This window comes from Macaca nemestrina, chromosome 9 (genome assembly GCF_043159975.1).
Source record: "Macaca nemestrina isolate mMacNem1 chromosome 9, mMacNem.hap1, whole genome shotgun sequence".
Classification (NCBI taxonomy): Eukaryota; Metazoa; Chordata; class Mammalia; order Primates; family Cercopithecidae; genus Macaca; species Macaca nemestrina.
Window position 1 is genome coordinate 41,977,272 of NC_092133.1, and position 27,208 is coordinate 42,004,479.

The 27,208-nt window shown below is 40.2% G+C and overlaps 2 protein-coding genes across 8 annotated transcripts in view; one reads left to right on the forward strand and one right to left on the reverse strand.

Moving 5' to 3' along the window:
• Positions 1-5,847, reverse strand: part of LOC105480330 (B-TFIID TATA-box binding protein associated factor 1) — a 113,057-nt gene extending 107,210 nt beyond the window's left edge. For 3 of the 5 annotated variants that reach the window (XM_071069494.1, XM_011739004.2, XM_011739045.3), the window contains exon 1: positions 5,526-5,847. Coding sequence is in view for 3 of the 5 variants with exons in the window: in XM_011739004.2 (XP_011737306.1) it covers positions 5,526-5,539 (14 nt within the window). In the remaining 2 variants the exon portion in view is untranslated. The remainder of the gene's footprint in view (positions 1-5,525) is intronic. The other 2 variants (XM_011739011.3, XM_011739021.3) reach the window with 1 other exon arrangement.
• Positions 5,848-5,947: 100 nt separating this feature from the next.
• On the forward strand, positions 5,948-27,191 carry LOC105480355 (fibroblast growth factor binding protein 3). Of its 3 annotated transcripts, none has more exons than XM_071069504.1 (5): positions 5,948-6,251; positions 20,721-20,800; positions 21,149-23,008; positions 24,020-24,113; positions 26,998-27,191. In XM_071069504.1, the coding sequence occupies exon 3, from the start codon at positions 21,226-21,228 to the stop codon at positions 22,006-22,008; it is 783 nt and encodes a 260-aa protein (XP_070925605.1). In that variant the 5' UTR covers positions 5,948-6,251; positions 20,721-20,800; positions 21,149-21,225; the 3' UTR covers positions 22,009-23,008; positions 24,020-24,113; positions 26,998-27,191. The 3 variants fall into 3 exon arrangements, with proteins under 3 accessions (XP_070925605.1, XP_070925606.1, XP_011737362.1); XM_071069505.1 differs by having other exon boundaries at positions 21,149-22,601; positions 22,857-24,113; XM_011739060.2 differs by having other exon boundaries at positions 21,149-24,113.
• The last annotated feature ends 17 nt before the right edge of the window (positions 27,192-27,208 follow it).

Below are 27,208 nucleotides of genomic sequence, written 5' to 3' on the forward strand. Positions count from 1 at the left end.
TGTCCAGGATCCACTCAACATCCCCTACATCAAGAAACTTCCTTTTATTTGACAGAATAGGCCTACTGAAACAATGTTGCTCTGAAGTATCAACAGTGCAAACAGAAAATTAACAAAATTGAGCGAAGGTCTGCTCATATGTAGCAATTTGTTTCTTCCATAAGAGGATGCGTTTTTGTTTTTTCTGAACCCTTTCTGAACACTGTAACATTTTCAAAAGCAAAGATATGTGAGAAATCTAAGGTATGGCTTTTAAAACAGTCATATCATAAGTACTGTCTAGACATTGTAGACATGACCTTTACAGCACAGATCGCTGAGGGAAAACTATGTATTTTTGAAACCTTCTCTAGCTGATTGAGGAAAAACTATGTTCCTATTAACTAGCTAATGTACAATAATCAGTTCCATTAACTGTGGCATAAACAGGCAAAGGTAGCAAAAACAAGCTGTTTTAAAAATTGTATTAAGTCATGGTTCCCAACACAGCTATAGATTCCATAAACCTAAACCAGGCACGGTGGCTCATGCCTGTAATCCCAGCACTTTAGGGGCAAAGCCGCGTGGATCACTGGAGCCCAGGAGTTTGCAACCAGCCTAGGCAACATGATGAAATCCCACTTCTAGAAAATACACAAAAAAAATTAGCCAGGCATGGTGCTGTGCATCTGTGGTCCTAGCAACTTGGGAGGCTGAGATGGGAGGGTCACTTGAGCCTGTGATTGTGCCACTGCCCTCCAGCTTTCTAGCCTGGAGGCCAGAGTGAGACCCTGCCTCCAAAAACAAACAACAAACAACAAAATGCCTAAGAAATCCATCTAAGGTTGCTTTGGGGGGCGGGGGACGGATTCTTGCTCTGTCACCCAGGCTGGAGTGCAGTGGTGCGATCGCAAAGGTAGCTTTTACTGTTGGTGGCAAAATCCCAACTAAGTAACAGATGATAATGAGAAAAAGCATCATAAAGCAAAATAATGGTATTCAAAGATATAACACTTATTATTTAAATTATTCACAAGAAACACTGAAAGTCTGTAATATATGCTAATTTGTTTTTTGCTGAGGTTGACTTTGTGGAAACAAGTCAAGTAGCTAGTGAATGACTAGCTGACTTTCCAGCATCTGCATCTTAAGGACAACATTCTCCTCTACTCCTACATCTGTATTTTGAGTCTTGTACTAAGGGTCTAAAAGAGTCATATCATTTTCCATTGATATTTCACTGCATTTCACAGAGAACTTCAAATGCTATGACTGTATTTACAATTTCAGAGAGTAACAAAATTATTTTTGCAAGATGTAACTCAGCTACAGATCAACAGTCATGCATTTCATAATCTGCCACATTCTTACAACTGAAAGTACAGTAAAACCAAGCCTATTAAGCAGGGTTTAAAATATATGACCACACAAAATACATCATATCCATTTTGCATTATAAATGACCATGCTATTACAGAATTTACTGTATTATAAACTTCAAAAAATTATTCTAATTTCCTTCCTGTAGGAGGTAGCTTTAAAAAGAAAAAAAATATTCTGATGATTGTTAAAATTAGAAAATGGCCAATATTAAAAGCTATAAAGTCTTCCTTACTGCAAAAAAAGAAAAAAAGAAAAGAAAAAAAGTAGTTAAACTCAAAAGCACTCACTGAAAAACACTGGAAATAGTCTACTATGCACAAATTACAGTAAAATCATACTCCTACAAATGTAGGAGTAGAGAACAATGTTGTCCTTAAGATGCGGATGCTGGAAAGTCAGCTAGTCATTCACTAGCTACTTGACTTGCTTCCACAAAGTCAATCTCAGCAAAAAACAAATTAGTATATGTTACAGGCTTTCAGTGTTTCTTGTGAATAATTTAAATAATAATTGTTATATCTTTGAATACCATTATTTTGCTTTATGAGGCAACTCATATGGCAACTCAAAAGGTATTAAAGCAGGAAGCAAAATCACTCATTCATTTTTTTTACATGTACTGAACACCCACTAAGAGCCAGGCATTCTGAGGATGGAAAAAATCAAAGACACATTTCCTTCTCTCACAGAGTTTATGTATCCAGCAAGTAAGATAACAATTAACCAATTACAAAATATAAATATTATGACTGACAGGAATATGTATTGGTGCAAATAGCTCAGATGAAGTAAAACCAGAGAAAAAGTCCTGAACAAGGTGATATATATGCTTAGATCAAAAAACTGAGGCAGGTGGATCGTCTGAGGTCAGGAGTTCGAGGTCAGCCTGACCACCATGGAGAAACCCGTCTCTACTAAAAATACAAAATTAGCCTGGCATGGTGGTGCGTGCCCGTAATCCCAGCCACTCAGGAGGCTGAGGCAGGAGAATCGTTTGAACCCGGGAGGTGGAGGTTATGGTGAGCCAAGAACGCACCATTGCACACCAGCCTGGGCAAGAAGAGCAAAACTCCGTCTCAAAAAAAAAACAAAACAAAACTAAGGTCACACCTAGCCATACTTGAGATGGGGCTAAGAAGTGTTCCAAACATAAAGAGTAGGGGGTAAGAAAATGAATTCTGGGGAGGGTGGAGGATAGAAGAGAGAAGGTGAAGGGGAAGTACAGAGAACTTGACACAGGATGAATCTAAAAAGACGAGGCAGGAACCAGATCACAAAGGATCTGCTAAAATACGTTTGTTTGGGAATGCGGACTTTATCCTAGCGCAATAGGAAACGACTAAAGGGTATTAATTAGAAAGATGACCAAGTTCATGTTCAAATTTGCAAATCAGTAAATAATGCAATTGAAGTGAAGAACAGATTGAATGAGATGCCATGGAAGGCAGGAAAAGGAGAGAGGCTCCTGTCTTGGACTAAACAGTCTAGTCCGAATACCAAATACAATGATACATAAACTTAATATGAGATTTATCAGGTGATACAATATTTAAAGGGATGAGTACTTCCTTTCCTAGGGCTAGAAATGTATATTTTCTAGAGTGTATATTTTCAAAAGATTGGATGTAGCTTTACAGCGACAAAAGGGAAGCGTCTCTCTAAAGGTGTCTTGGACTAGAGATGGTGGCATGTTTTAGGATTGTGGTAACCAGTATAGAAAGAAAAATGATTGGCTGGAGAAAGATTAGAAAGGCAGAATATACAGGATTGGATTTGGTAACTGGCTGGACACGGGAAGTGGGAGGAAAAGGGAAGTCAAAGAATATTCTCAAATTTCTTGACCAGACAATTGAGGGAATAATGGTACTAATTTACTATTTCCCATCTGTTGGAAATTCTGGTGGAAATGTCTTAAAAATATTACAGTGCCTCTTCAGTTACGCATATGTAATAAACAGTGCAAAAAATATTTTAGACTTGATTTTGGCATATGATTTTTACCTCCTGGGCTATTTTCCACCTATTTTACATAAAATAGTATTAAAATGAGTCTGCACCAACAGGAGAGAAAGGAAGTTTGGTTAGCACAGAACTATGCTTCGTGCGTAGAGAAGATCAGCTTGAAACTAAAATTTGCCATTCAAAGAAGTCCACAGATGAAAAAGTCAAGAACTGACACTACCCCCAAAACACACAAGGTGTCTCAAAATGTTTAAGCACAGAAATAGCTCTTTCATAAAAACATGACAGGCTTTTTAAAAAGTGAACAAGAAAAAAATCTACAGAAAAAGAGTGCTAGTCTTCGAAACACAACATCCAGAACAAAAGACAGTACCTTCAAAACCCACTCAGTCATTCAGAAATATTAAGTGTCCTAAAATTCCGAAAAGAGATTAGTGTAGGCCGGCCCGGTGGCTCACGTCTGTAATCCCAGCACTTTGGGAGGCCGAGGCGGGCAGATCACAAGGTCAGGAGATCGAGACCATCCTGGCTAACACGGTGAAACCCCGTCTCTACTAAAAACACAAAAAATTAGCCAGGCGTGGTGGTGGGCGCCTGTTGTCCCAGCTACTGGAGAGGCTGAGGCAGGAGAATGGCCTGAACTTGGGAAGCGGAGCTTGCAGTGAGCCAAGATCGCGCCACTACACTCCAGCCTGGGTGACAGAGCCAGACTGCGTCTCAAAAAAATAAAAACCAAAAAAAAAAAAAAAAAGAGAGAGATTAATGTTGCCCGAAGTTTAGGTTCTTTTTAAACATTTTCATTTTGTCTTTATAAAGCTACACCCAATCCTGTGATAATACACATGTTACTCTAAGAAAGGAAGTCCTCATTTCCTTAAAGACTGTATTACCTGATAAATGTTATATTAAGTTTATATAGCAATGCATTTACAATGTATATATTCATGTATTTATACAGGAGGTAACAAATTAGAAGATACACCTTTCTATATTTGCAAAAATGTAAAATGTCACTTGCATTCTCTCAAGGCAGTTTTATTTAAAAAAAGCATTTACTCACATTGAATAGATTAATCCATAAAATAAAAATCAGATGCCCCATACTACGGCACCTAGCAACCCCCTTCACCCAACTCCCATGGGCTTCTCCCACACACTATTTCATCAGTCATCTAGGGAGTTTGTAAGGAATGGGTTATCCTTTCTCTTGCAAAACAGATAAAACTTGCGCACTTAATATGCTCCAAGAATGTGTTCAGTTAATTATAAAAAAGAAGGAAAACTATTTGTTTTCATCATTTATTCCTTCAGTCTATACGGTAAAAGAATCCAATTCTCATTAAAAGTTACCATATCAACTCTAAAGAACTTGGTGAATCCACCAGATTACTATCACAGAGGAACTATCCCTTAATCACATGTATACAGGGCCACCAAAATCCGCCTACAAAAGCTTTCCAACCATTCTATCACACTGGAGGAAAGAAGAATGTTTCTCCTATCGCTATACAATGTATAAATGTCTTGTTAGTTTTTCTATAGTTTTCCTGGGCTTTCCTGTTGACAGGCAATATTTCAAAAGAATATAAGATTTGTGATTTATCTTCCACGCCTTAGCTACGGAAAATGATGCTAATACGATAATTGGCTTAAGGTTACAACGCTGACGTTGGAATGTTTACTGCCAAACAAAAGGAGAAATTATACTTAATTTTAAAAAACATCTCAGGAAAGAACATACCCCTAAAAACGTAAATTAAAACTGTTAACGTAATTAGACGGTCTCTTAGATAATAGTAATTCAGGTTTCCCCTCCATCGACACTAACTACCAAGTTTTCCCATGAAATAGAGGTTAGGGACCAGCCTTAGAATACTGAGAAAGATAAGAGACTTACTCTCCTAGAACCGAAAGAGGGAAGAGAAACCAGAGAACAGAAACATGGTGAGGAAAGAGAAAAAACAGCTCTAACGTGCTAAGGGGTCTATTTAACACGAAAAAGGCATTACTGAACCGATTCACCCAGGAGTAACCCGAGCCCAAACCCCCGCCGACCACGGGGCGAACTCCGAAGTCTACTGAAGAAAGCGCCAGAGCCCAGTGACAATGAGAACCGCTCTTCTCTAGGAGTAGGGGCTCTGAGAGGAGCCCATGCCTTGCCTGAGTCGCCTTTCAGTTCGCTCGTCTGGAGCAAGACCCACCTGGAGACCGCCATGGCCGGGTGCCGGCGGTTCGGAGCTCCCCGCGACCTACGCGCCGCGCAGCTGAGGCGCTAGTTTCCAGAAAGCTGAGAGGCGCAGGCCCAGGCCGCGGAGCACAGGGGAGCGGCCGGTGCGGCGTGGAGCGTTCCAGCGCAGGCCCTCGGGCATCTGCCCTGCCGCCTACCCGAGCTCGTCCCCGCGGCGGCCGGAGAGCAGGGGTCCAAGACAGTAGCGGAGGCGGCAGTCCTCCGACCCGCACGACTTCAAACCGGGTACCCCCAGCTCCGCTCTTTGCTGACGCGGGCGTCGGCACGCAGAACTGAGCGTCAGCGCGCCGGAAGTGACGTAAGCTCACCGACAGGGGCTCCGCTCGGCGCGAGCGCCTTGGGTTTGGTGGCAGACGCCTAAATAAAAGCGCTTTGTGCTGATATGGAGAGGATGTCTAGTCTTAAGACTAGGGAAGGAGGTGAAATAAGAGTCCCCTTATTTAACAGAGAAGGAAAAAGTCGATTTAGTCCAAGTCCTGGAACTTCAAAACCTTGGTTTCTAATTCCATACCACCCAGATTCTGCTTCCCATCAGGCTGCTAGGAAGCAAGATCAGAAGGACCTTAAGATGAGCTTGTCCAGGTGGTGAAGCCAGTGGGAGGAGTGAAAGCAAGAAGTCGCTATGACACTGAAGAAATGGCTCAGATGTTTGTCATTGTTTGCCAGAAGTTCTGCCTAGGTATTGGAGAGGTCTTCCGACCAACGATTTTGCCAAGTTGGATTTCTCAATTGTTTGTGTTGTTTGTACCATCATTTTCTCAGCCAGCCAGATTTGAAAACTACTATTCTTAAATTTTTGTTCTTTTGGGGGACTTATCTGGCTTTTCAATAGTTTTAAGTTCATTAGGCTTTTAAACACTTCTGCCAGGCCGTTGTCATCTTACACATGATTTGTTGTTGTTGTTGTTGTTGTTGTTGTTACTGAGTTTCGCTCTGTCGCCCAGGCTGGAGTGCAGTGGCGCGATCTCGGCTCATTGCCAACCTCCGCCTCCCGGGTTCAAGCGATTCTAAATGTGCCTCAACCTCCGGAGTAGCTAGGAGGCACAAGGGCCCCACGCCTGGCCAATTTTTTTGCATTTTTTAGTAGAGACGGAGTTTCGCCATGTTGGCCAGGCTGGTCTCCTGCTCCTGGCTTCAAGTGATCCGCCCGCCTCGGCCTCCCAAAGTGCTGGGATTACAGGTGTGAGCCACTGCGCCCGGCCCTTAAACTTGATTTTTATGCTAGTAGTAAAATAATATTTCTCAAATTTTCAAGTCAGCCCATTTTATAGGCCACCAACAGATTAATCTTCAAAAAAACCTCACTGCTTTTTATCATGTGGCTCCTATGCTTATAAAGCAGGTCCATTGGCTTCTCATTACCTGAAGAGGCTACGTCTCAATCCTTGAGTCTGTTTTTCATCTGTAAAATGAGGCTAATAAGAGGTACTGCAGAAGATTGTGGGAATAAAATGAGGTCATGAATCTAGAAGAGCTTACAAGAACTTTGTAAACCATAAAGTAGCATATATGTATGTAAAGAGAAAGAAACTAACAAGTACCTGCTCTGTGCTGGGCACATGACATGCATTATCCATATAATTTGTAGGGAAACCCTGAAAAGTTACTTTTAATCTTCGTAGACAAAGAAACTAAGCTCAGAAAGGTTAAGTAATTTGCCTCAAGATCCAAGTTAGTGATAATATTTATTGTCCAGTCATTCAACAAATGTTTGTCATCTCTCTGTATCAGAAACTATGCTTGGCGGTGTTTATACTATTGAAATCTCATCAAGTTGATGTTCGAGATATCTTTACATTTTCACTTTAGTCACCTACCTGCCTCATCAGTTTATCTCCTACCATTCAATAACAAGCAGATGCTTTTTACTGATTGTGTACAACATTCATTTAGCCAAAATTAAGCACCTACCATATGAGAGATTGGAACTTCTGAAGAAACCAGAGCAGACAAGGTGCCTACTCTGGTTAAATTTACATTCAAATGAAAGGAAAAAGAAAATAAACAGATCAACACTGAAAATATATTTATGTGCTACGTAAAGAGAATGATGGGATTAATGATATGATTAAAGACCTCCTCTTACTGGGTAAATCAGGGAAAAACAGGATTAGCTTAAGCTGAGCCCTAAATGACAAGAGGTAGCTAAATGTGTGACAGCCTGGGAGCCTTCCAGGAAGAGGGTATATGTAGTGCAAAGGCGTAAGAGAAGTCTGCTCTGTTGGGAAATGAGATAGGAGAAGTAGAAAGGGGTCATCGTAAGAAATTTGGACTTTATATGAAGTAGAAAGCATAGAGTTTAAGCAAGTAAGTAAAATATCTGAGTTATATTTTTAAAATCTTTTTAATTTTAGATAATTGAGTATGTAGTCTAAATGGCATTAGAAGAGAGGAAAGGACTGGTGGTGTAGATTTGTAAAGGATGGTGTAATAATCAAATACATTGATATTGGACTGGCTTGTTTGTAAATCCTTTCTCACCACAGTTAATCACAGTGTCTTGAGGGGGAATTTTAAAACCTCTCTAAACTTCATCTGGGAAATGACGATAATAATAGTACTCATAGGGTTGTGGTGATGATTACATTAATGCACATAAAACGTTTAACCAAGTGACTGCCACAAGAAGCCCTCAAAAATATTATTAACTACATTGCTTATTGTTTTTGTTAACAATGAAACCTTGAGTAAGTGGCAACTTCTAGTCTCAATTTATTCAGCTGTGAAATGGGGATAATGATAGTACCAGTTCACCACCCTTATCTATACTAGTTCATCACCCCTGCCAGATAGTTTTCTGAGTTAAGAATTATTTAGGTTTTGAAAAGTAATCCAATGAATATACCTTGTATTATGCAACACCCCAACAGCTTCTAGGGCAGTACTCTATAATCAAATGTATTTATAGAGCTGCAGCAAAATGTATGACTAACCATACTAAGGAATAAGTAAAAGACTATAGATAGACATATGCCAGTTCAGGCCAGGATTTGCTGCCAAATATATATTTTTGAGATGGCATCTTGCTATGTTGCCCAGGCTGGTCTTGAACCCCTGGACTCAAGCAGTCCTCCTATATCAGCCTCATGAGTAGCTGGGACTATAGGTGAGTTTTTAAAAGTGGTTTTCAGACCATTTTCAATTTCAGAATTGTAAATAATAGATCATGAACCTGTACTTATAGAATCGTCATAAGAAAGAAATGAGTTTCTACATGATACACTTAGAAAATACTAAGTATTAGCCAGGCGTGATAGCTCATGCCTGTCATCCCAACACATTGAGAGGCTGATGTGGGAGGATCGCTTGAGCCCAGGAGTTCGAGACCAACCCGGGCAACATAGGGAGACCTCATCTCTACAAAAAAACAAACAAAAAAAATTTTTAATTAGCCAGCTGTTGGTGGCATGTGCCTATAATCTCAGCTACTCAGGAGGCTGAGGTGGGAGGATCCCTTGAGCCCAGGAACTTGAGGCAGCCGTAAGCCATGATCATGCTACTGTACTCTAGCCTGGGTGACAGAGGGAGACCCTGTTTCAAAGAAAAGAAAAGACTAAGTATTAAATAAATATTAACTATTATGATTAACTATTTTAGTTATTATTATTTATAATAATAACTGAATATATACCATTAAGTGAACAAATATTCACATTATGGGAGTTAAGGAGAAGAGATAATGAAAAAGAAAGCTTATTAAGTGAAATTATTGCTTAAAAAAGCCTTTCAAGTCTTGGGACAGATATAGAGAGGCAGATTCATAGAACTGAAAGATCCCCCAATAAATACAGCCCAAAGACATCCTCACCAAGGCCCATGATAATCACACTGTCAAAATTTAAAGAAAAAAAGAATTTTAAAAGCAGCAAGAGAAAAGTATCAAGTCACATATATGGGAATCTCCATTAGACTACCAGTGGATTTCTCAGGAGAAACCTTATAGGCCAGGAAAGAATAAGATTATATACTCAAAGTGCTGAAAGGAAAACAAAAACAAAAAAACTGTCAGCCAAGAATACCACACCCAACAAAACTGACCTTCAGAAATGAAGAAGAAATAAAGTTTTTCCCAAACAAGCAAAAGCTGAAGAAACTCATCACTACTAGGCCTGCCTACAATAAATGCCTAATAGATGTTTATTTCTTTTCTTTCTTTCTTTCCTCTCCCTTCCTTCCTTTCTTTCTTTCTTTCTTTCTCTCTCTCTCTCTTTCTCTCTTTCTCTCTCTCTCTTTCTCTTTCTTTCTTTCCTTTTTTTTTGCTTTTTCTTTGATGTCTTGCTCTTGTCCCCCAGGCTGGAGTGCAATGGTGCAATCTTGGCTCACTGCAACCTCCGCCTCCTGGGTTCAAGCAATTCTCCTGCCTCAGCCTCCCGAGCAGCTGGGATTACAGGCAACTGCCACCACACTTGGCTAATTTTTGCATTTTTAGTAGAGACGGGGTTTCACCATGTTGCCCGGGCTGGTCTCGAACTCCTGACCTCAGGTGATCCACCTGCCTCGGCCTCCCAAAGTGCTGGGCTTTCTTGCTTTCTTCCTTCCTTCCTTCCTTCTTTTCTTTTCTCTTCTTTCTTTCTCTCTCTCTCTTTCTTTCTTTCTTTCTTTCTTTCTTTCTTTCTTTCTTTCATTGACAGGGTCTTGCTTTGTTGCTGGAATTCAGTGGCACAATCATGACTCACTGCCACCTTGAATTCCTCCCAAGTAGATGGAACTATAGGCATGTACCACTGTGCCCAGCTAATATTTATTTCTTTCTTTATTGTAGAGATGGAGTCTTGACATCTTGCTTAGGCTGGTCTCAAACTTCTGGACTCCAGTGATCCTCCTGTCTTGGCCTCCCAAAGTGTTAAGATTATAGGTATGAGCCACCATGCCCAACCATGGAGTTCTAGTATAAACAAAAGGATGATGATAATTATCATGAATACATATGAAAGTATAAAAGTCACTAGTAGAGATAAATATGTAGATAAACCCAAAATACTCCAATGCTGTACTGGTGGTATGTGAATTATACGTATCTCTAGTATAAGGTCAAAAGTCAAAAGGATAAAAAAAATAACAAAAGCTACAATAAGTTGTTAAATAATATACAATATAAAAAGGTGTAAATTGTGACATCAAAAACACAAATTGTGTAGCTGGGCATGGCATGTGCCTGTAAACTCAGCAACTCAGGAGGCTGTGGTGGAAGGATCACTTGAGCCTAGAAGTTCAAGGTCAGTCTAGACAATGTAGCAAGACCTTGTCTCTTAAAAAAAAAAAAAAAGAAAGAAGAAAAAAACCCACAGTATGTAGAGGAGAAAAGTCTAGAGTTTTTGCATGCAACAGATGTTATCAGCTAAAAACAGTTGACTATAACTATAAGATGTTTTACGTAAGCCTCATGATAACCATAACAGTTATGCAAACAATAAAGAGAAAGAAGACAAATCGTAGAATCTCTTAGTACAGAGGATTACAAATTTTTTTAATTAAAAAAGAAATAAACAAAGGTGCTACAAAACAACCAGAAATAAACAAAGGTGCTACAAAACAACCGGATATAAAATAGCAAAGTAAAAATAGTAAGTCCTTCGTTTAATAATAATCTTGAATGTAGTTGGACTAAATTCCCCAGTCAACAGACATAGAGTTGCTAAATAGATTTTTAAAATAAGATCCAACTATATGCTATCTGGAGGAGACCAAATTAAGCCTTAATGATACACACAGGCTGAAAGTAAAGAGATGAAAGAAGGTATTCTATGCAAATGGTAACCAAAAAAAGAGCAGGGAGGCCAGTCATGGTGGTTCACACCTGCAATCCCAGTATTTTGGAAGGCCAAGGTGGGAGGCTCACTCGAGCCCAGGAGTTGGAGCCCAGCCTGGGCATTGTAGGGAGACCTCATCGCTACAAAAAATTTTAAAATTTAACCAAGCGTGGTGGCATGCACCTGTAGTTCCAGCTACTCAGGAGGCTGAGGCAGGGGGATTACTTGAACCCAGGAGGTCAAGGCTGTGGTAAGCAATGTTTGTGCCACTGCACTCCAGCCTGGAAAACAGAATGAGACCCTGTCTCAAAAAAAAAAGCAGAGGTTGCTATACTTACGTCTGATAAAATAGACTTTGAGTCAAATCCTGTCACAAGAGACAAAGATGGTCATTATTTAATGATAAAGAGGTCAATCCATCAAGAGGAAAATATATATGAACCTAACATTGGAATACTTAAATACATAAAGCAAATATTAATGAACATGGGTCAAATAGACAGCAATACAATAATAGTAGGAGACTTTGATATCCCACTTTCAACGATTGATAGAGCAACTGAACAGAAAATTAATAAGGAAATACTGGACTTGAATTGCACTTTTGGCCAAATGAACCTCACAGATACACACAGAACTTTCCACCCAACAGCAGCAGAATACACATTTTTTCTCTAGTGTACATGGAACATTCTCCAGGATAGAGCATATATTAAGCCACAAAACTAGTCTTAACAAGCTTATAAAGTCATATCTAGTATTTTTTCAGACCATAAAGGTATGAAACTAGAAATCAATAACAGAAGGAATCTTTAAAAATTCACAAATATGTGGAAATTAAGCAACATGCTCTTGAGCAATCAATGGATCAAAGAAGAAATCAAAAGGTAAATTTACAAAAATCTTGAGGCAAATAACAATGGAAACAACACATCTGCAGCAAAAGCAGTTCTAAGAGAGAAGTTTATAGCAACAAATGCCTACATTAAAAAATAAGATCCCATAGAGTTTAACATTATGCCTCAAGGAACTAGAAAAAGAAGCATAAACTAAACCCAAAATTAACAGAAGGGAGGAAACAATGAAATCAGAACAGAAATAAAACAAACAGAGAACAGAAAAACCATAGAAAGAATAAAACTGAGTTGGTTTTTTGAACAAATAAATAAAATTGATAAATCATCTAAGAGAAAAAGAGAAGACTCAAAAAATCAGAGTGAAGAAATTACAACCAATGTCTCAGAAATAAAAAAACAAGATTATAAGGGACTATTGTGAATAAGTATATGCCAATAAATTGGATAACCTAGAAAAAATGGATAAATTCCTAGAAAAATACAAGCTACCAAGATTGAGTCAGGAAGAAATAGAAAGCATGAGCTGACTAATAACAAATAAAGAGATTGAAGTAGTAATAAAAAACCAGGAGCAGTGGCTCACGCTTGTAATCCCAACACTTTGGGAGGCCAAGGCGGGTAGATCACCTGAGGTGAGGAGTTCAAGACCAGCCTGGCCAACATGATGAAACCCCATCTCTACTAAAAATACAAAAATTAGCTGGGCCTGGTGGTGGGTGCCTGTAATCCCAGCTACGGAGGAGGCTGAGGCACAAGAATTGCTTGAACCTGGGAAGCTGGGGTTGCTGTGAGTCAAGTTAGCCAATGCAGTGAGCCAGTGCACTCCGGCCTGGACGACAGAGCAAGACTCCATCTCAAAAAAAACAAGAAACGCCACGTGCGGTGGCTCACGCCTGTAATTCTAGCACTTTGGGAGGCCAAGGCGGGCAGATTACCTGAAGTCGGGAGTTCAAGACCAGTCTGACCATCATGGAGAAACCCCGTCTCTACTAAAAATACAAAATTATCCGGGCATGGTGGGGCATGCCTGTAATCCCAGCTACGTGGGAGGCTGAGGCGGGAGAATCACTTGAACCCGGGAGGCGGAGGTTGCGGTGAACCGAGATTGCACCATTGCACTCCAGCCTGGGCAACAACAGCGAAACTCTCAAAAAAAAAAAAAAAAAAAAAACAACAACAACAACAACAACAACACCACCACCAACAAAAAAAACAAGAACCAAAAAAATTAAAAACTGCCCAACAAAGAAAAGCCAAGCCCAGGACCAGATGGCTTCACACTTAATTCTACCAAACATTCAAAGAAGAATTAATACCAATGCTTCTTAATACAACTCTTCCAAAAAATAAAGCTAGAGGGAATATTTCCAAATAAACTTTATGAGGCCATCTTCACTTTGATACCTAAGTGAAAGACATCACAAGAAAAGAAAACTATAGGACAGTCTCTCTGAAGAATATTAATACAAAAATTCTCAATAAGATATTAGCAAGCTGAATTTAACAATACGTAAAAAAGATTATACATCATGACCAAATGAGAATTATCCTAGCCATGCAAGTCTGGTGTAACATGCTTATCAATCAATGTGATAGATTTAACAAAATGAAAGATAAAAACCACATGATCATCTCAATTGATTTGGGAAAAGCATTCAATAAAGTCCAACATTTTTTCTTGATAAAAACTTACAGTAATTTAGGTATAGAAGGAAAGTTCCTCAACGTAATAAAAGCCATTTATGAAAAACCCACAGCGAACATATGTTAGTTCTTCATATAATCAATGGGGAAATACTGAAAGCTTTTCCTCTAAGATGTGGTAAAAGACAAAGGCAAGGAAGCCCAGTCTCACCACTTCTGTGTAACACAGTACTAGAAGTACTACCAAGAGCATACAGACAAGAAAAATAAAAAGCATCCAAATTATAAAAGAAGTAAAATTATCTCTATCACAGATGACATTATCTTATTTTTAAAAACTTTAAAGATTTCACAAAAACCTATTAGAACCACTAAATGAATTGGGTAGTTTCAGAATACAAAATGAACATACAAAAATCAGTAGCATTTTTATACACATAATGACCTAACAGAAAAAGAATGCAAGAAAACAGTCCCATTTATGATAGGATGAAAAAGTAACATAAAATAAAATACTTAGGAATAAATTTAACCAAGGTGTAAAAATTACACTGAAAACTGTAAAACATTGATGAAAGAAATTGAAGAAGACACAAATAAATGGAAAGCTACCCCATGCTCATGGATTGGAAGCATTAATATTGTTAAAATATCCATACTACTTAAAGCAATATACAGATTCAACACAATCCCTACAAAAATTCCAATGCGATTCTTCACAGAAATGGAAAAAGCAATCCTAAAATTTGTATGGAAACATAAAAGACCATGAATTACCAAGACAATTCCAAGAAAGAAAAACAAAGTTGGAGGCATTACACTTCCTGATTTTAAATTATATTAAAGCCTATAATCCCAGCACTTTTGGAGGCTGAGGCAGGAGGATTGCTTTAGCCCAGGAGTTTGAGACAAGCCTGGGCAACATAGTGACACTGTGTCTCTACGAAAAGTAGAAAAAATTATCCAGGTGTGGTGGCACATGTCTGTAGTCCCAGCTATTTGGGAGGCTGATGTGGGAGGATTGCTTAAGCCCAGAGTTTGAGGGTGCAGTGAGCCATGATCATGCCACTGCCTTCCAGCCTGGGCAATAGAGCGAGACCCTGTCTCAAAAAAAGAAAAATTATATTATAAAGCTTTAGTAATCAAAACAGTAATGGTACTGGCATAAAAACAGACACATAGAACAATGGAACAGAATAGAGAACCAAGAAATAAATTCAAACATATATGGTCAACTAATTTTTGACAACAGACACAATGGGAAAAGGTAGTCTCAATAGTGCTGGGAAAACTAGATTTCCATATGCAAAAGAATGAAATTTGACCATTATCTTACACTATACCAAAACATCAACTCAAAATGGATAAAAAACCTAATTGTAAGACCAGGAACTATCAAACTCCCAGAAGAGAAGATAGGGGAAAATCTCCTGGACATGGGCCTTGGCAATGAGTTTTGGACATCACACCAAAAACTCAAGCCACAAAAGCGACAATAAATAAATGGTACTACATGAAACTAAAAAGCTTCTGGACAGCCAAGGAAACAATCAACAAATAAATGGCAGATTGGGAAAAAATATTTGTGAACCGTGTATCAAATAAGGGGTTACTGTCCCAAATTTATCAAGCACTCATACAACTCAATGGTAGAAAAACAAATAACCTGATTTAAAAATGGGCAAAAAGACCTGAATACACATTTTTCCAAAGAAAACATGAAAATCACCAACAGGTATATGAAAAGGTGCACAACATCATTTATCATCAGGGAATTATAAATCAAAACCACTATGAGATACTACCCCACACCTGTTAGGATGGCCATTACCAAAAGGTCAAAAGATAAATGTTGGCAAGGACGTGGGGAAAAGATTGTACACTCTTGGTGAGAATGTAGATTGGTACAGCCATTATGGAAAACAGTGTAGAGATTTCTAAAGAAATTGAAAATTAACTACTATATGACCCAGCAATTCCCCTTGTGGGCATATATCCAAAGAAAATGAAATGACCACCTCATAAAGATATCTGCACTTTCTTTTTTTTTTTTTTTTTTTTTTTTTTTTTTTTTTTGAGACGGAGTCTCACGCTGTTGCCCAGGCTGGAGTGCAGTGGCGCGATCTCGGCTCACTGCAAGCTCCGCCTCCCGGGTTCCCGCCATTCTCCTGCCTCAGCCTCCTGAGTAGCTGGGACTACAGGCGCCCGCCACCGCGCCCGGCTAATTTTTTGTATTTTTAGTAGAGACGGGGTTTCACTGTGGTCTCGATCTCCTGACCTTGTGATCCGCCCGCCTCGGCCTCCCAAAGTGCTGGGATTACAGGCTTGAGCCACCGCGCCCGGCCAGATATCTGCACTTTCATGTTAATTGCAGCATTATTTACAATAGCCAAGGTATGGAAACAACCTAAGTGGGTAAACAAAATGTGGTATATACATACAATGGAATATTATTCAGACTTAAAAGTGAAATAAATTCAGACACATGCTATAACACAGATAAACCTTGAAGATATTGTGTTAAGTGAAGTAAGCCAATCACAAAGGACAAATACTGTAGGATTACACCTACCATAAGATACCTAGAGTAGGCAAATTCATAGAGACAGAAAGTAGAATGATGGTTGCCAGGGGCTGGGGGAAGGGAGGAATGGGTACAGAGTTTCAGTTTTGGAGGACAAAAAAAAGTTCTGGAGATGGATAGCTATAAAGGTTGCATAACAGTGTGAATCTTTTTAATGTCACCGAAGAGTACGCCTAAAAATAGTTAAAATGACAAATTTTATGTTATGCATATTATGTCACAATTTTTTTAAAAAATAACTCCCCTTTTCTGCTACTGCATAATATGTCTATGTGCCCTTACTTTTTACTCTGGGAACAATGTTTGTGACAGCGAAGCATGGTCTCTGGAGTATCTCTTAATTACAGCTGTTCAGATAATATTTTTTATTGTAATTAGAGCATTATGCCACAAGATGTCATTCTTTCATTAAAAAAATGGTACCAATTCGGTTCAGTAGTTAAAAAAAAAAGTAATGCCAAGGCAACAGACAAAAGCCTGTGACTACTCATCCATGCTTCACACATACAAAGACAGTTTTCTGGGAAAGAAAGGGCTTCCATGTGTGAAATGTATTAATTAACTACTCTTATTTTTGAAATATGTTAATGTTTCTAATCTTCATAGGTACAAATTGGTTTTCATTATAAGTTGAATTGGTGTAATTAATTTTTATTTTTAAATTTTTATTTATTTAATTTTTTTTGAGAAAGAGTCTTGCTCTGTTGCCTAGGCTGGAGTGCAGTGGTATGATCTTGGCTCACTGCAACTTCTGCCTCCAGGATTCAAGTGATTCTCCTGCCTCAGCCTCTCGAGTAGCTGGGCTTACAGGCATGCACCACCACGCCCAGCTAATTTTTGTATTTTTAATAGAGACGGGGTTTTGCCATGTTGGCCAGGCTGGTCTCGAACTCCTGACCTCAAGTGATCCACCCGCCTTGGCTTCCCAAAGTGATGGGATTACAGGCGTGAGCCACCATGCCCAGCCTGAACTGGTATAATTAAAACATAACTAATAGTGAAATACAAAGACAAAACATAAAGATCACTGATCACTGAAAGATGTTGGTGGTTTTATCACTAAATGATGTGTGACCCTGGACAAGTTATTTAGTTTCTCTGATGTTACCAGAGTGAAAAAAACTTCCTTTCGGAAGTCAATATACATTACTATATGTTTAATATATACTACTATATATTTAAACACATTCTTCTAATTCTAAAGTATTTTGGTTTTTATAGTAATGAAACTATGATTGTTCAAATATAATACTAATAGGAGTTCAGTAATAGAAAATGTTATATGCAAGAGTATATTAGGAAATATGATAAGAATTCCTGATATCTTGGGGAATTAGTTACGGAAAATGTTGACTTGTCTAAAAAAATTAGTCAGAGGTATAAACTCTTGCAATTAAAAAAATCACATGTATTAATGAGAACATTTTTAAAAGATGATGGAATATTCTGAAGTTTAAAAACAGCTTTGCTAAGGGTCATTTCTGTGTGTCACTTTATTTGCTTTTATATAGCTATAGTATATTTAAACAATAATGCTATCTTTTATAAGGGTTTGTCTACTTACCTATTCTTTACTCAGACATTGATGTAGACTCGTCAGATTATTCTGAGTATTGTTAACAGTGCCTTTTTGATGGAATTCACACTCTTTGGCTGTCAACTCGTGCCATATACACACAAAATTTTGTGGAAGGCAGTTTTAACTTTTTGAAGAATATCTGTCGAAATTTAGGAAAACAAATGTATAAAATTCCATTTTTTCCAGTGTTTAGCATTTCTAGTAAGCAGTGAGGTTTTTTGTGATGATGGCATTATTGATAAGCTATACATGAGACTGTGCAGATTATACTGAATCATATTAAATGTACAAAAATAAAATATTAGATTTATATCAAATTTTCCAATTTGAACCAGTGGGGAAAATCCCACAGAAATCAGTAAGTTTACATTTCAATTTCTGTCTTATTTGACTAAGTGGACAGAGATTCTTTAAAATGTATAACCTGCCATTATGTAATTTGGTTTCATTTTATTCTACCTGTTGTGTGAGTTCAGTATATTTAATTTACTTTTTGTTACTCTTTACATACTGTTTATTTTTGTTACAGTTTTTAATTGAAGACGGACTCTTAAAATTGTATAGGATCAATGTCTTATTAATATGATTAATATATTTAGAAAAGCCACATGAAACCCATGACAAAATGAATGTGAATATTATTTCTAAAAATTTAGAAAATTTTATCTTTTAAAATTATTTGTTTTACAATATCAAAATTTTTCATTTAAAGAAAAAAATGCCATGAAACATTTGAACTGATGAGCCACAGAACTTCAGTTGATTTTTTTTCACTTTTTAGCATGCTAAATATACATCTGAGTTTAAATATTCTGTTTAATGGCCATTTATAAATTCAAGCACTACCACTGGTTGGTTTTGTGTAATAGAATAAAAATATGTTACCTGCAGTGTAAGTACAGCACACTGTCAAATTCTTTTCCTTAAGGTGCACAGTAAATGTACAAATAGTTATAGGCCACTGTTTTGTAATATAGTACATTTCTGATCTATTATTCCTAACCTATTATAACGTTTGCAGAGAAAAAATAATTGAATTTTTCTAATAAGCTGTAAAATTATGCTAACTTCTACAAGTAGGCTTCTAAATAAAATTTTTGAAAAGAGTAAAGAAAAAAAAAAAACAGCTTTGCTTGGTCAGCACTTTCAGAGGCTGAGGCAGGTGAATCATTTGAGGTCAGGAGTTCCAGACCAGACTGGCCAACATGGTGAAACCCCATTTCCACTAAAAATACAAAAATTAGCTGGGTGTTGTGGCAGGCGCCTGTAATTCCAGCTACTCGGGAGGCTGAGGCAGGAGAATCGCTTGAACCGGGAAGGCGGAGGTTGCAGTGAGTGAGAGATAGTGCAGTGAGTGGTGAGATAGCACCATTGCACTCCAGCCTGGGCGACAGAGTGAGCGCCCATCTCAAAACAAACAAACAAAACAAAACAAAGAAACTTAAGCGCACACACAATCCCCCCCGCCTCCAAAAAAAGCAGCTTTGCTTAAATGTGACATTTTCTTTCTTTCTTTTTTTTTTTTTTTGAGACGGAGTCTCGCTGTGTGGCCCAGGCTGGAGTGCAGTGGCCCGATCTCGGCTCACTGCAAGCTCCACCTCCCGGGTTCACGCCATTCTCCTGCCTCAGCCTCCGAGTAGCTGGGACTACAGGCGCCCGCCACCACACCCGGCTAGTTTTTTTGTATTTTTAGTAGAGACGGGGTTTCACCGTGTTAGCCAGGATGGTCTCGATCTCCTGACCTCATGATCCACCCACCTCGGCCTTCCAAAGTGCTGGGATTACAGGCTTGAGCCACCGCGCCCGGCCTAAATGTGACATTTTCAAGATCCAAGAACACATTCATTCTCTCTCTCTCTTTTTTTTTTTTTTTTTTTTTTTTTTTTTTTTTTTTTTGAGACGCAGTCTCGCTCTGTCGCCCAGGCTGGAGTGCAATGGCGCGATCTAGGCTCACTGCAACCTCTGCCTCCCGGGTTCAAGTGATTCTCCTGCCTCAGCCTCCCGAGTAGCTGGAATTACAGTAGTCTGCCACCACGCCCGGCTAATTTTTGTATTTTTAGTAGAGACGGGGTTTCACCAGGCCAGGCTAGTCTCGCATTCTTAGCTATTATACCATTTCAATTGGTAATCTTACCTTTCGACTACTATAACACCAATAATTTTTTTAAACTTCTAATTTTTGGAGGACATTTATAATTGATTTATAATACCTAAAAATAATCAAAAGCCCAAATGTCTACTCCTGGGTGAACTGCTGGGCACTATTGTATGTTAATAAACTAAGATATTATATTTTTATTAGTAGTAACAATTATTAAGATTGAGAGTCAGGATAAGAAAAGCTACTGGAAATAATAGATGAAAATATAGAACTCAGAATATGAGAAATAGAATGTAAATAATTGTGTAAAAAATGTCTAGTTTAGAATACTGAAGTTTGTTTTGTTTCATTTTACTTAACTTTTAAAACTTACATCTTTTAATTTTTATTTTTTGGATAAAAACTTGGTTAATTTTGCCTGATTACTTTAAACATTGGAAGCAAAATACAAGATTTATATTTCATGCTACAGGACAGCTTCCATCATCCATCTAGAAAGAGAGAGATAGAGTGAGAGAGAAAGAGAGAGAGAGAGAAGCGCGGCGGTGATAAGTCTCCCAGAGCGAGAGAAATCTGGGAGGGGCGAAGAAGGGTAGGCCTCTTCTGTTCCATTGATACCACGTTCATTCACAGGAGCCGGCTAAAACAGACTACTCCCCTGTGCAGTCGTTCCATCTACCCTAATAAGGCTTTGGCGCCTCTCCCAGAACTCGGTAAGTTCAAAGTGTAGTAAAGTGCATGTTTCCAAGGAATCATCTGAAATGATTTTCTAGATAGTTTACTGGACGTTGGAGAAGGGAGAAAACGAAGGAAGGGGTAGAGGGGTCAATTATCACGCATCGTTTTGCTATCGTATTTGCAAGGGGAAGAAAATCTCAATGCATACATGGTTTGAAAGTGATTATTTAGACAGTAAGCAGTTTCCCCAGGAAAGCTCCTCAGAGGGTCTCCTCGCAGGCTGCAGCTTCCAGAAAGTCTGCGAAGGGTAGTTCGCAGGTGCATGTGTCTGGGCAAAGCGCTGCGCCTAGCTCAGTTGGTGTTGTCTCTGCCTCTGTCCGCAGGTCCAGGGAATGCTCTCTGCCTGGTCCAGCCCCGACAGACGCGGTCCGAGAAGAGCGGAGCGCGGAAACCGCGGAGCATGAGTCCTCCGAGGCTGCGAGCGTCGCTGTCGCCGTCGCTGCTGCTGCTGCTGCTGCTGAGTGGTTGCCTCCTCGCGGCTGCTCGGAGGGAAAAGGGGGCTGCTAGCAACGTGGTGGAGCCGGTCCCTGGGCCCACAGGCGGCTCCTCGGGTCGCTTCCTCAGCCCCGAACAGCACGCGTGCAGCTGGCAGCTCCTGCTTCCCGCCCCGGGGGCCGCAGCGGGCAGCGAGCTGGCGTTGCGCTGCCAGAGCCCGGACGGAGCACGCCACCAGTGCGCCTACCGCGGGGAGCCGCAGCGCTGCGTAGCCTACGCCGCTCGCCGCGCGCACTTCTGGAAGCAGGTGCTGGGCGGGCTGCGCAAGAAGCGGAGGCCCTGTCACGACCCCACGCCGCTCCAGGCCCGCTTGTGCGCGGGCAAGAAGGGCCACGGTGCCGAGCTCCGACTAGTGCCCCGCACGTCCCCGCCCGCACGCCCCTCCGCCGCGGGATTCGCGGGGGAGTCCAAGCCCAGGGCCCGCAGCCGGGGACGGCCCCGGGAGCGTGCGCCCGGCCCAGCCGCTGGGACCACGCCACCCCAAAGCGCACCGCCGAAGGAAAACCCCTCTGAGAGGAAGACCAACGGGGGCAAGAGGAAGGCGGCCTTGGTCCCCAACGAGGAGCGACCCATGGGGACCGGGCCCGACCCCGACGGGCTAGATGGGAACGCGGAGCTCACGGAGACCTACTGCGCTGAGAAGTGGCACTCCCTCTGCAACTTCTTTGTCAATTTCTGGAATGGCTGAGACTGCCTGCCAGCTTAGGGAGGGATGGGGGGAGGCGTGGGGAAGGGAAAGCTAAGGGCGTCTTAGACCGGGGGCTACCATGATAGAGAATGGGGAGAAGTCCAGGTTCCCGAATGGGGCGGGGGCAAGGGTAAGGGTGGGGTGCTTGGGATGAGAGTGTAAGGGGTATGGAGAATCTCTGGGATAGCAGAGACGTTAAAAATTTTAAAGAGTCTCAGTCCTGATTAAGAGCAGGAAAAATAATGGAAATAGAAATAGGAGTACCTTAAGTGTGCAAAAACTAGAGACTGGGGAGAGAAATCGATGTCGAGAGAGGCTGAGAATAAGGGGGAGATAGAGTGACTAAGGTGATGTGAGTCCCATGTGGGGAGGGGGATGCAATGCTTATTGTTTAACATTTCTATTAAATGCAGCCATGAGCAATTGCCAACTGAGCCAGGTTGAATCATGTCTTCTCACCTAATCAGCTAACAAGACTGCAGACTTCTTTCCCCTTTTTGAATTGGTATAAACTTGGATGCGGCGTAGTGGGTGTCATAGATAAACTTTATAGGAACAGAAGCCTCACAGGTCAAAACTGGCTCCAAGGAAAGGTTTGCAGAATGATTTCCTTTCCATTCTTTTAGAAGATCTACTTTTTTTTTTTTTTCTAAGACAGGGTCTGGCTTGCCCAGGCTGGAGTGCAGTCGCTATTCACAGATGCAATAATAGGCACTGCAGTCTCCAACTCCTGGCCTCAAGGGATCCTTACATCTTAGCCTCCAGGATAGCTAGGAGTAGCTGGGACTACAAGCATGCACCGCTGCACTTGGCTTATAAGTGCTACTTTACTTTTATTTTTGAGACAGGGTCTTGTGTCATCCAGGCTGGAGTGCAGTGGTGCAATTATGGCTCACTGCAGCCTCGACATTCCAGTCTCAAATGATCCTCCTGCCTCAGCCTCCGGAGTAGCTCGGACTACAGGGGTGTGCCACTAGAAGTGCTACTTTTTAACAAAATGGTGACTAATGTTCTGGAACTTTCCCATTAACCTTCTGCATTTAGAAGTGAATTATAGATGTTGAGTGTTCCAGTAAAAAGTGATTCTCTTTATATTTGATGATATTTTTTAAAATAGCTAAAATGTAAGTATGTATCTCAGAGTCATTTTGACCATTATGGAATTTGTATCTCTCTGTTTCATGTAACTAATTATTAATGTATTTCATTTGTGTGTGTGATGTAATGATAGACTGTGTATGTTAGGTGCTCAATAAAAACTGTATGGTTAGATTTAAAGAATTGACAAGGCAATGGAAATTCTACCTGCATTTGATCTACTTCCAAGTACATCTTGAATTAAGTTCTTAAACACATCTTGAATTGCTGGGAAAAGACAGAAACTAAGAAGTTGACATAAAGCAAGAGTCACAAACTGGCAGCCACCTGGCCCTATCATTGTTCTATTTGATTTGCACCCTGGTTCTCTTTCTTTTTCCCTTCCTCCCCACTTTCCTCCCATCCATTGTTGAATCCGTGGATGCAGAGCCCATGGATATGGAGGGGCAGCTATATATATGTGTGTGTGTGTGTATATATATATATATGAAAAAACATATATGTTTTTTCATTATATGTGTGTGTGTGTGTGTGTGTGTGTGTGTGTTGCAACCACTTATTTGGGAGCTTGAAGTTAAATCCTCTCGGTCATTCCCTTCTTAACAAGGTGAGATCACTTTATTCTGAATATTTTGGTCCTCCATTTGAAGCAAACCATTGCATACTATATTAAAACAACAACTTCATAGTCCTTGCACCCTAAACACCTATGATCTCAAGAACACAAAATTTGTTCAAAATAAATCAAAGTTAAATTCAAATTCTTCAAATAAGAGTAAGTCATTACTTTATTCTCTTAACTCTACAAGTTACATATGGTGGCAGACTATATGTAAGTATATATTTACTTAACATGGTCCCTACTTCCTGGTATTCTCACCTCTTGTATTCCCTTCTCTTTGATTATGTGCAGGGCCTGTGAATTGCTTCTAAGCATGGTGGGTATACTATCACCTGAAAGATGTATCTTAGTTTTCCACATTCTGCTGACTGAAAGAAAACTCTGGGTAAGTTCCAGTCTTGCTATTCAACAGGGCAAGGTTCAAAGCCAAAACAAGAGTTCCAGAAAAGGTCAAGCTAGAAGCAGCAGGGAGTCAGGCCAACCTGAGTGGAAATGAACAATGGAGGCTCTAGGGAAGAATCAATTTCCTTGCCCTTTCCAGCTTCTAGAGCTGTCCACATTCCTTGGCCTTTGGTTTTCTTCCATCGTCGAAGCCAACAATCATCTCATTCCAACCTCTGCTTTTATCATCACATCTCCTCCTCTGACTTTCTTTCTTGCCTCAACTTAAAAAGACACTTATAAATACACTGGGCCCATTCAAATAATCCAGGATAATTTTTCCATTTCAAGGTCAGTTGGTTAGCAGACTTAATTTTATCTGCAACCTTAATTTCCCATTGAAATATAATGCAATTTATCCCAATATATCCACAGGTTCTGCGGATTAAGATGTCAACACAGGGCAGGGGTGGGAGAGGTGGGGAGTGGGGTGGAGAGTGGGAGCATTATTCTGCTTACCACAAGTGGCTACGTCCAACAACGTGAACTCCAAAACAAAGGAAAAGGATAAAGAGGGACATTATATAATGACAGAAGGATCAACCCACAAAAAAGACAATCCTAAATGTGAGGGTACCTAACAGTACAACAAAATACATGAAGCAAAAGCCGATAGAATCAAAAGGAGAAATCGATAAATTCACTATTATATCTGGAGACTTCAACATTTCTCTTTCAGTAATAAATAGAAAAAGAAGACAGAAAATCAGTAAGAATATAAAAGACCTGAACAATACTATCAACAAATTTGACCTAATTGACCTTTCTGGAATACTGTATCCTATAACAGCAGACTACACATTTTCAAGTATTCACAGGACATTCACCAATATAGACCACATTCTGGACCATAAAATGAATTGCAACATATTTAAAATAATTTAAATAATACAAAGTATGTTGTTTGACCATAAAGGATTTAAGTTAGGAATCAATGAAAGGAGATTTGGAAGTTTTCCAAATATTTAGAAATCAAACATACTTCTAGATAACCCATGGATCAGAGAGGAAGTCATAAGGGAAATCAGAAAATATTTTGCACTGAAAAATTATTCTTCTGCCTAGAAGTTTTAAGATTCTCTTCTTTAGGTAGGATTTCATTGTTTGCTACGAGATGCCACTTTTCTTTGAAATACTATAGTGTTTTCAAAATGCAGATACCCAGCCAATGAGGTCATGAAATCCATTTAGTGCGTTAAAAAAAAGGACAAAAGAAAATAGAATGTAGGCCGGATGCACTGGCTCATGCCTGTACTCTCAGCACTTTGGGAGGCCAAGGCGGGCAGATCATGAGGTTAGATGTTTGAGACCAGCCTGACCAACATGGTGAAACCCCATCTCTACTAAAAATACAAATATTAGCCAGGCATGGTGGCGCATGCCTGTAATCCCAGCTACTCAGGAGGCTGAGCCAGGAGAATTGCTTGAACTGGGGAGGCAGAGGTTGCAGTGAGCCAAGATCGTGCCACTGCACTCCAGCCTGGGCAACAGAGGGAGACTTGGTCTCAAAAAAAAAAAAAAAGAAAGAAAGAAAGAAAAGAAAACAGAATATAAAATGTCGGACCAGGTGTGGTGGCTCACACCTGTAATCGCAGCCTTTGGGAAGCCAAGGCAGGCAGATCTCTTGAGGTCAAGAGTTCGAGACCAGCCTGGCCAACAAGGTGAAACCCTGTCTCTACTTAAAATATAAAAATTCGCCTGTAATTCCAGCACTTGGGGAGGCTGAGACAGGCGAATCACCTGAGGTCGGAAGTTCTGGACCAGCCTGACTAACATGGTGAAACCCTGTCTCTACTAAAAATACAAAATCAGCAGGTCATGGTAGTGCATGCCTGTAATCCCAGCTACTCAGGAGACTGAGGCAGGAGAATCACTTGAACCCAGGAAGCAGAGGTTGCAATAAGCCAAGATCATGCCATTGCTCTCCAGCCTGGGTGACAGAGAGAGACTACATCTAAAAAAAAAAAAAAAAAAAAATGGCCAGGCGTGGTGGCTCACGCCTGTAATGCCACCACTTTGGGAGGCTGAGACGGGCAGATCACCTGAGGTCAGGAGTTTGAGACCAGCCTGGCCAGCATGGTGAAACCCCATCTCTACCAAAAATACAAACATTAGCTGGGTGTGGTGATGGGCACCTGTAGTCCCAGCTACTTGGGAGGCTGAGGAAGGAGAATCGCTTGAACCTGGGAGGTGGAGGTTGCAGTGAGCTGAGATCGTGCCACTGCACTCCAGCCTGGGGGACAAGAGTGAAACTCCATTTAAAAAAAAAGAATATAAAATGTTGGCCTGGCACGGTGGCTCATGTCTGTAATTCCAGCACTTTGGAAGGCGGAGGCAGGCAGATTGCTTGAACCCAGGAATTTGAGACTAGCCTAGGCAACATGGCGAAACCATGTATCTACAAAAATTTTTTAAAAAAACTTTTGCACTAAATGAACATAGGACATATCAAAATTTGTCTATTGTAGCTAAAGCATTACTTAGAGATAAATATAGAGCATTAAATGCACATATTAGAGAAGGTAGTGGCAGAGCTAGAACAGAAGCCAGCTTTCCCCAGGCTTTCCATGATACAGCATTGCTGGCGTTTCAGGATGAGAGTTTCTTCACTGCTCTTGGTGGTAAACTGCCAGTTATTCAGCCCAAATCTAGTCTCCCCTTTTTTTCCCTGAGTGCATGCCACCTAGCCAGATACATTTTCTAGCCTTTCTTGCAGAGATGTGATAAAAATGACTAAATTTTTTCTAAATGATTTGTGCAATTTCAATTTCAATGTGCTTTAAAAGATATTGCTTGCCTTGAACTCTCTCTCCTTTCTCCTCTCTAAGCGGCGGGACTTAGATGCTCTTGCAATTCAACTTTAACCACGCAGAGCAATACATTACCCTAGAGGATGACAGTGTAACAAGATGGAAGGAATCTGAGTTCCTGAATAACCTCCTGGAAAACTGCCTCACCACTCTGCATGGGCTAGACCTTTATGTAAGAGAAAAACAAAATGTACAATAAATACTCATTATTTGTGGAATCTGTATTTGT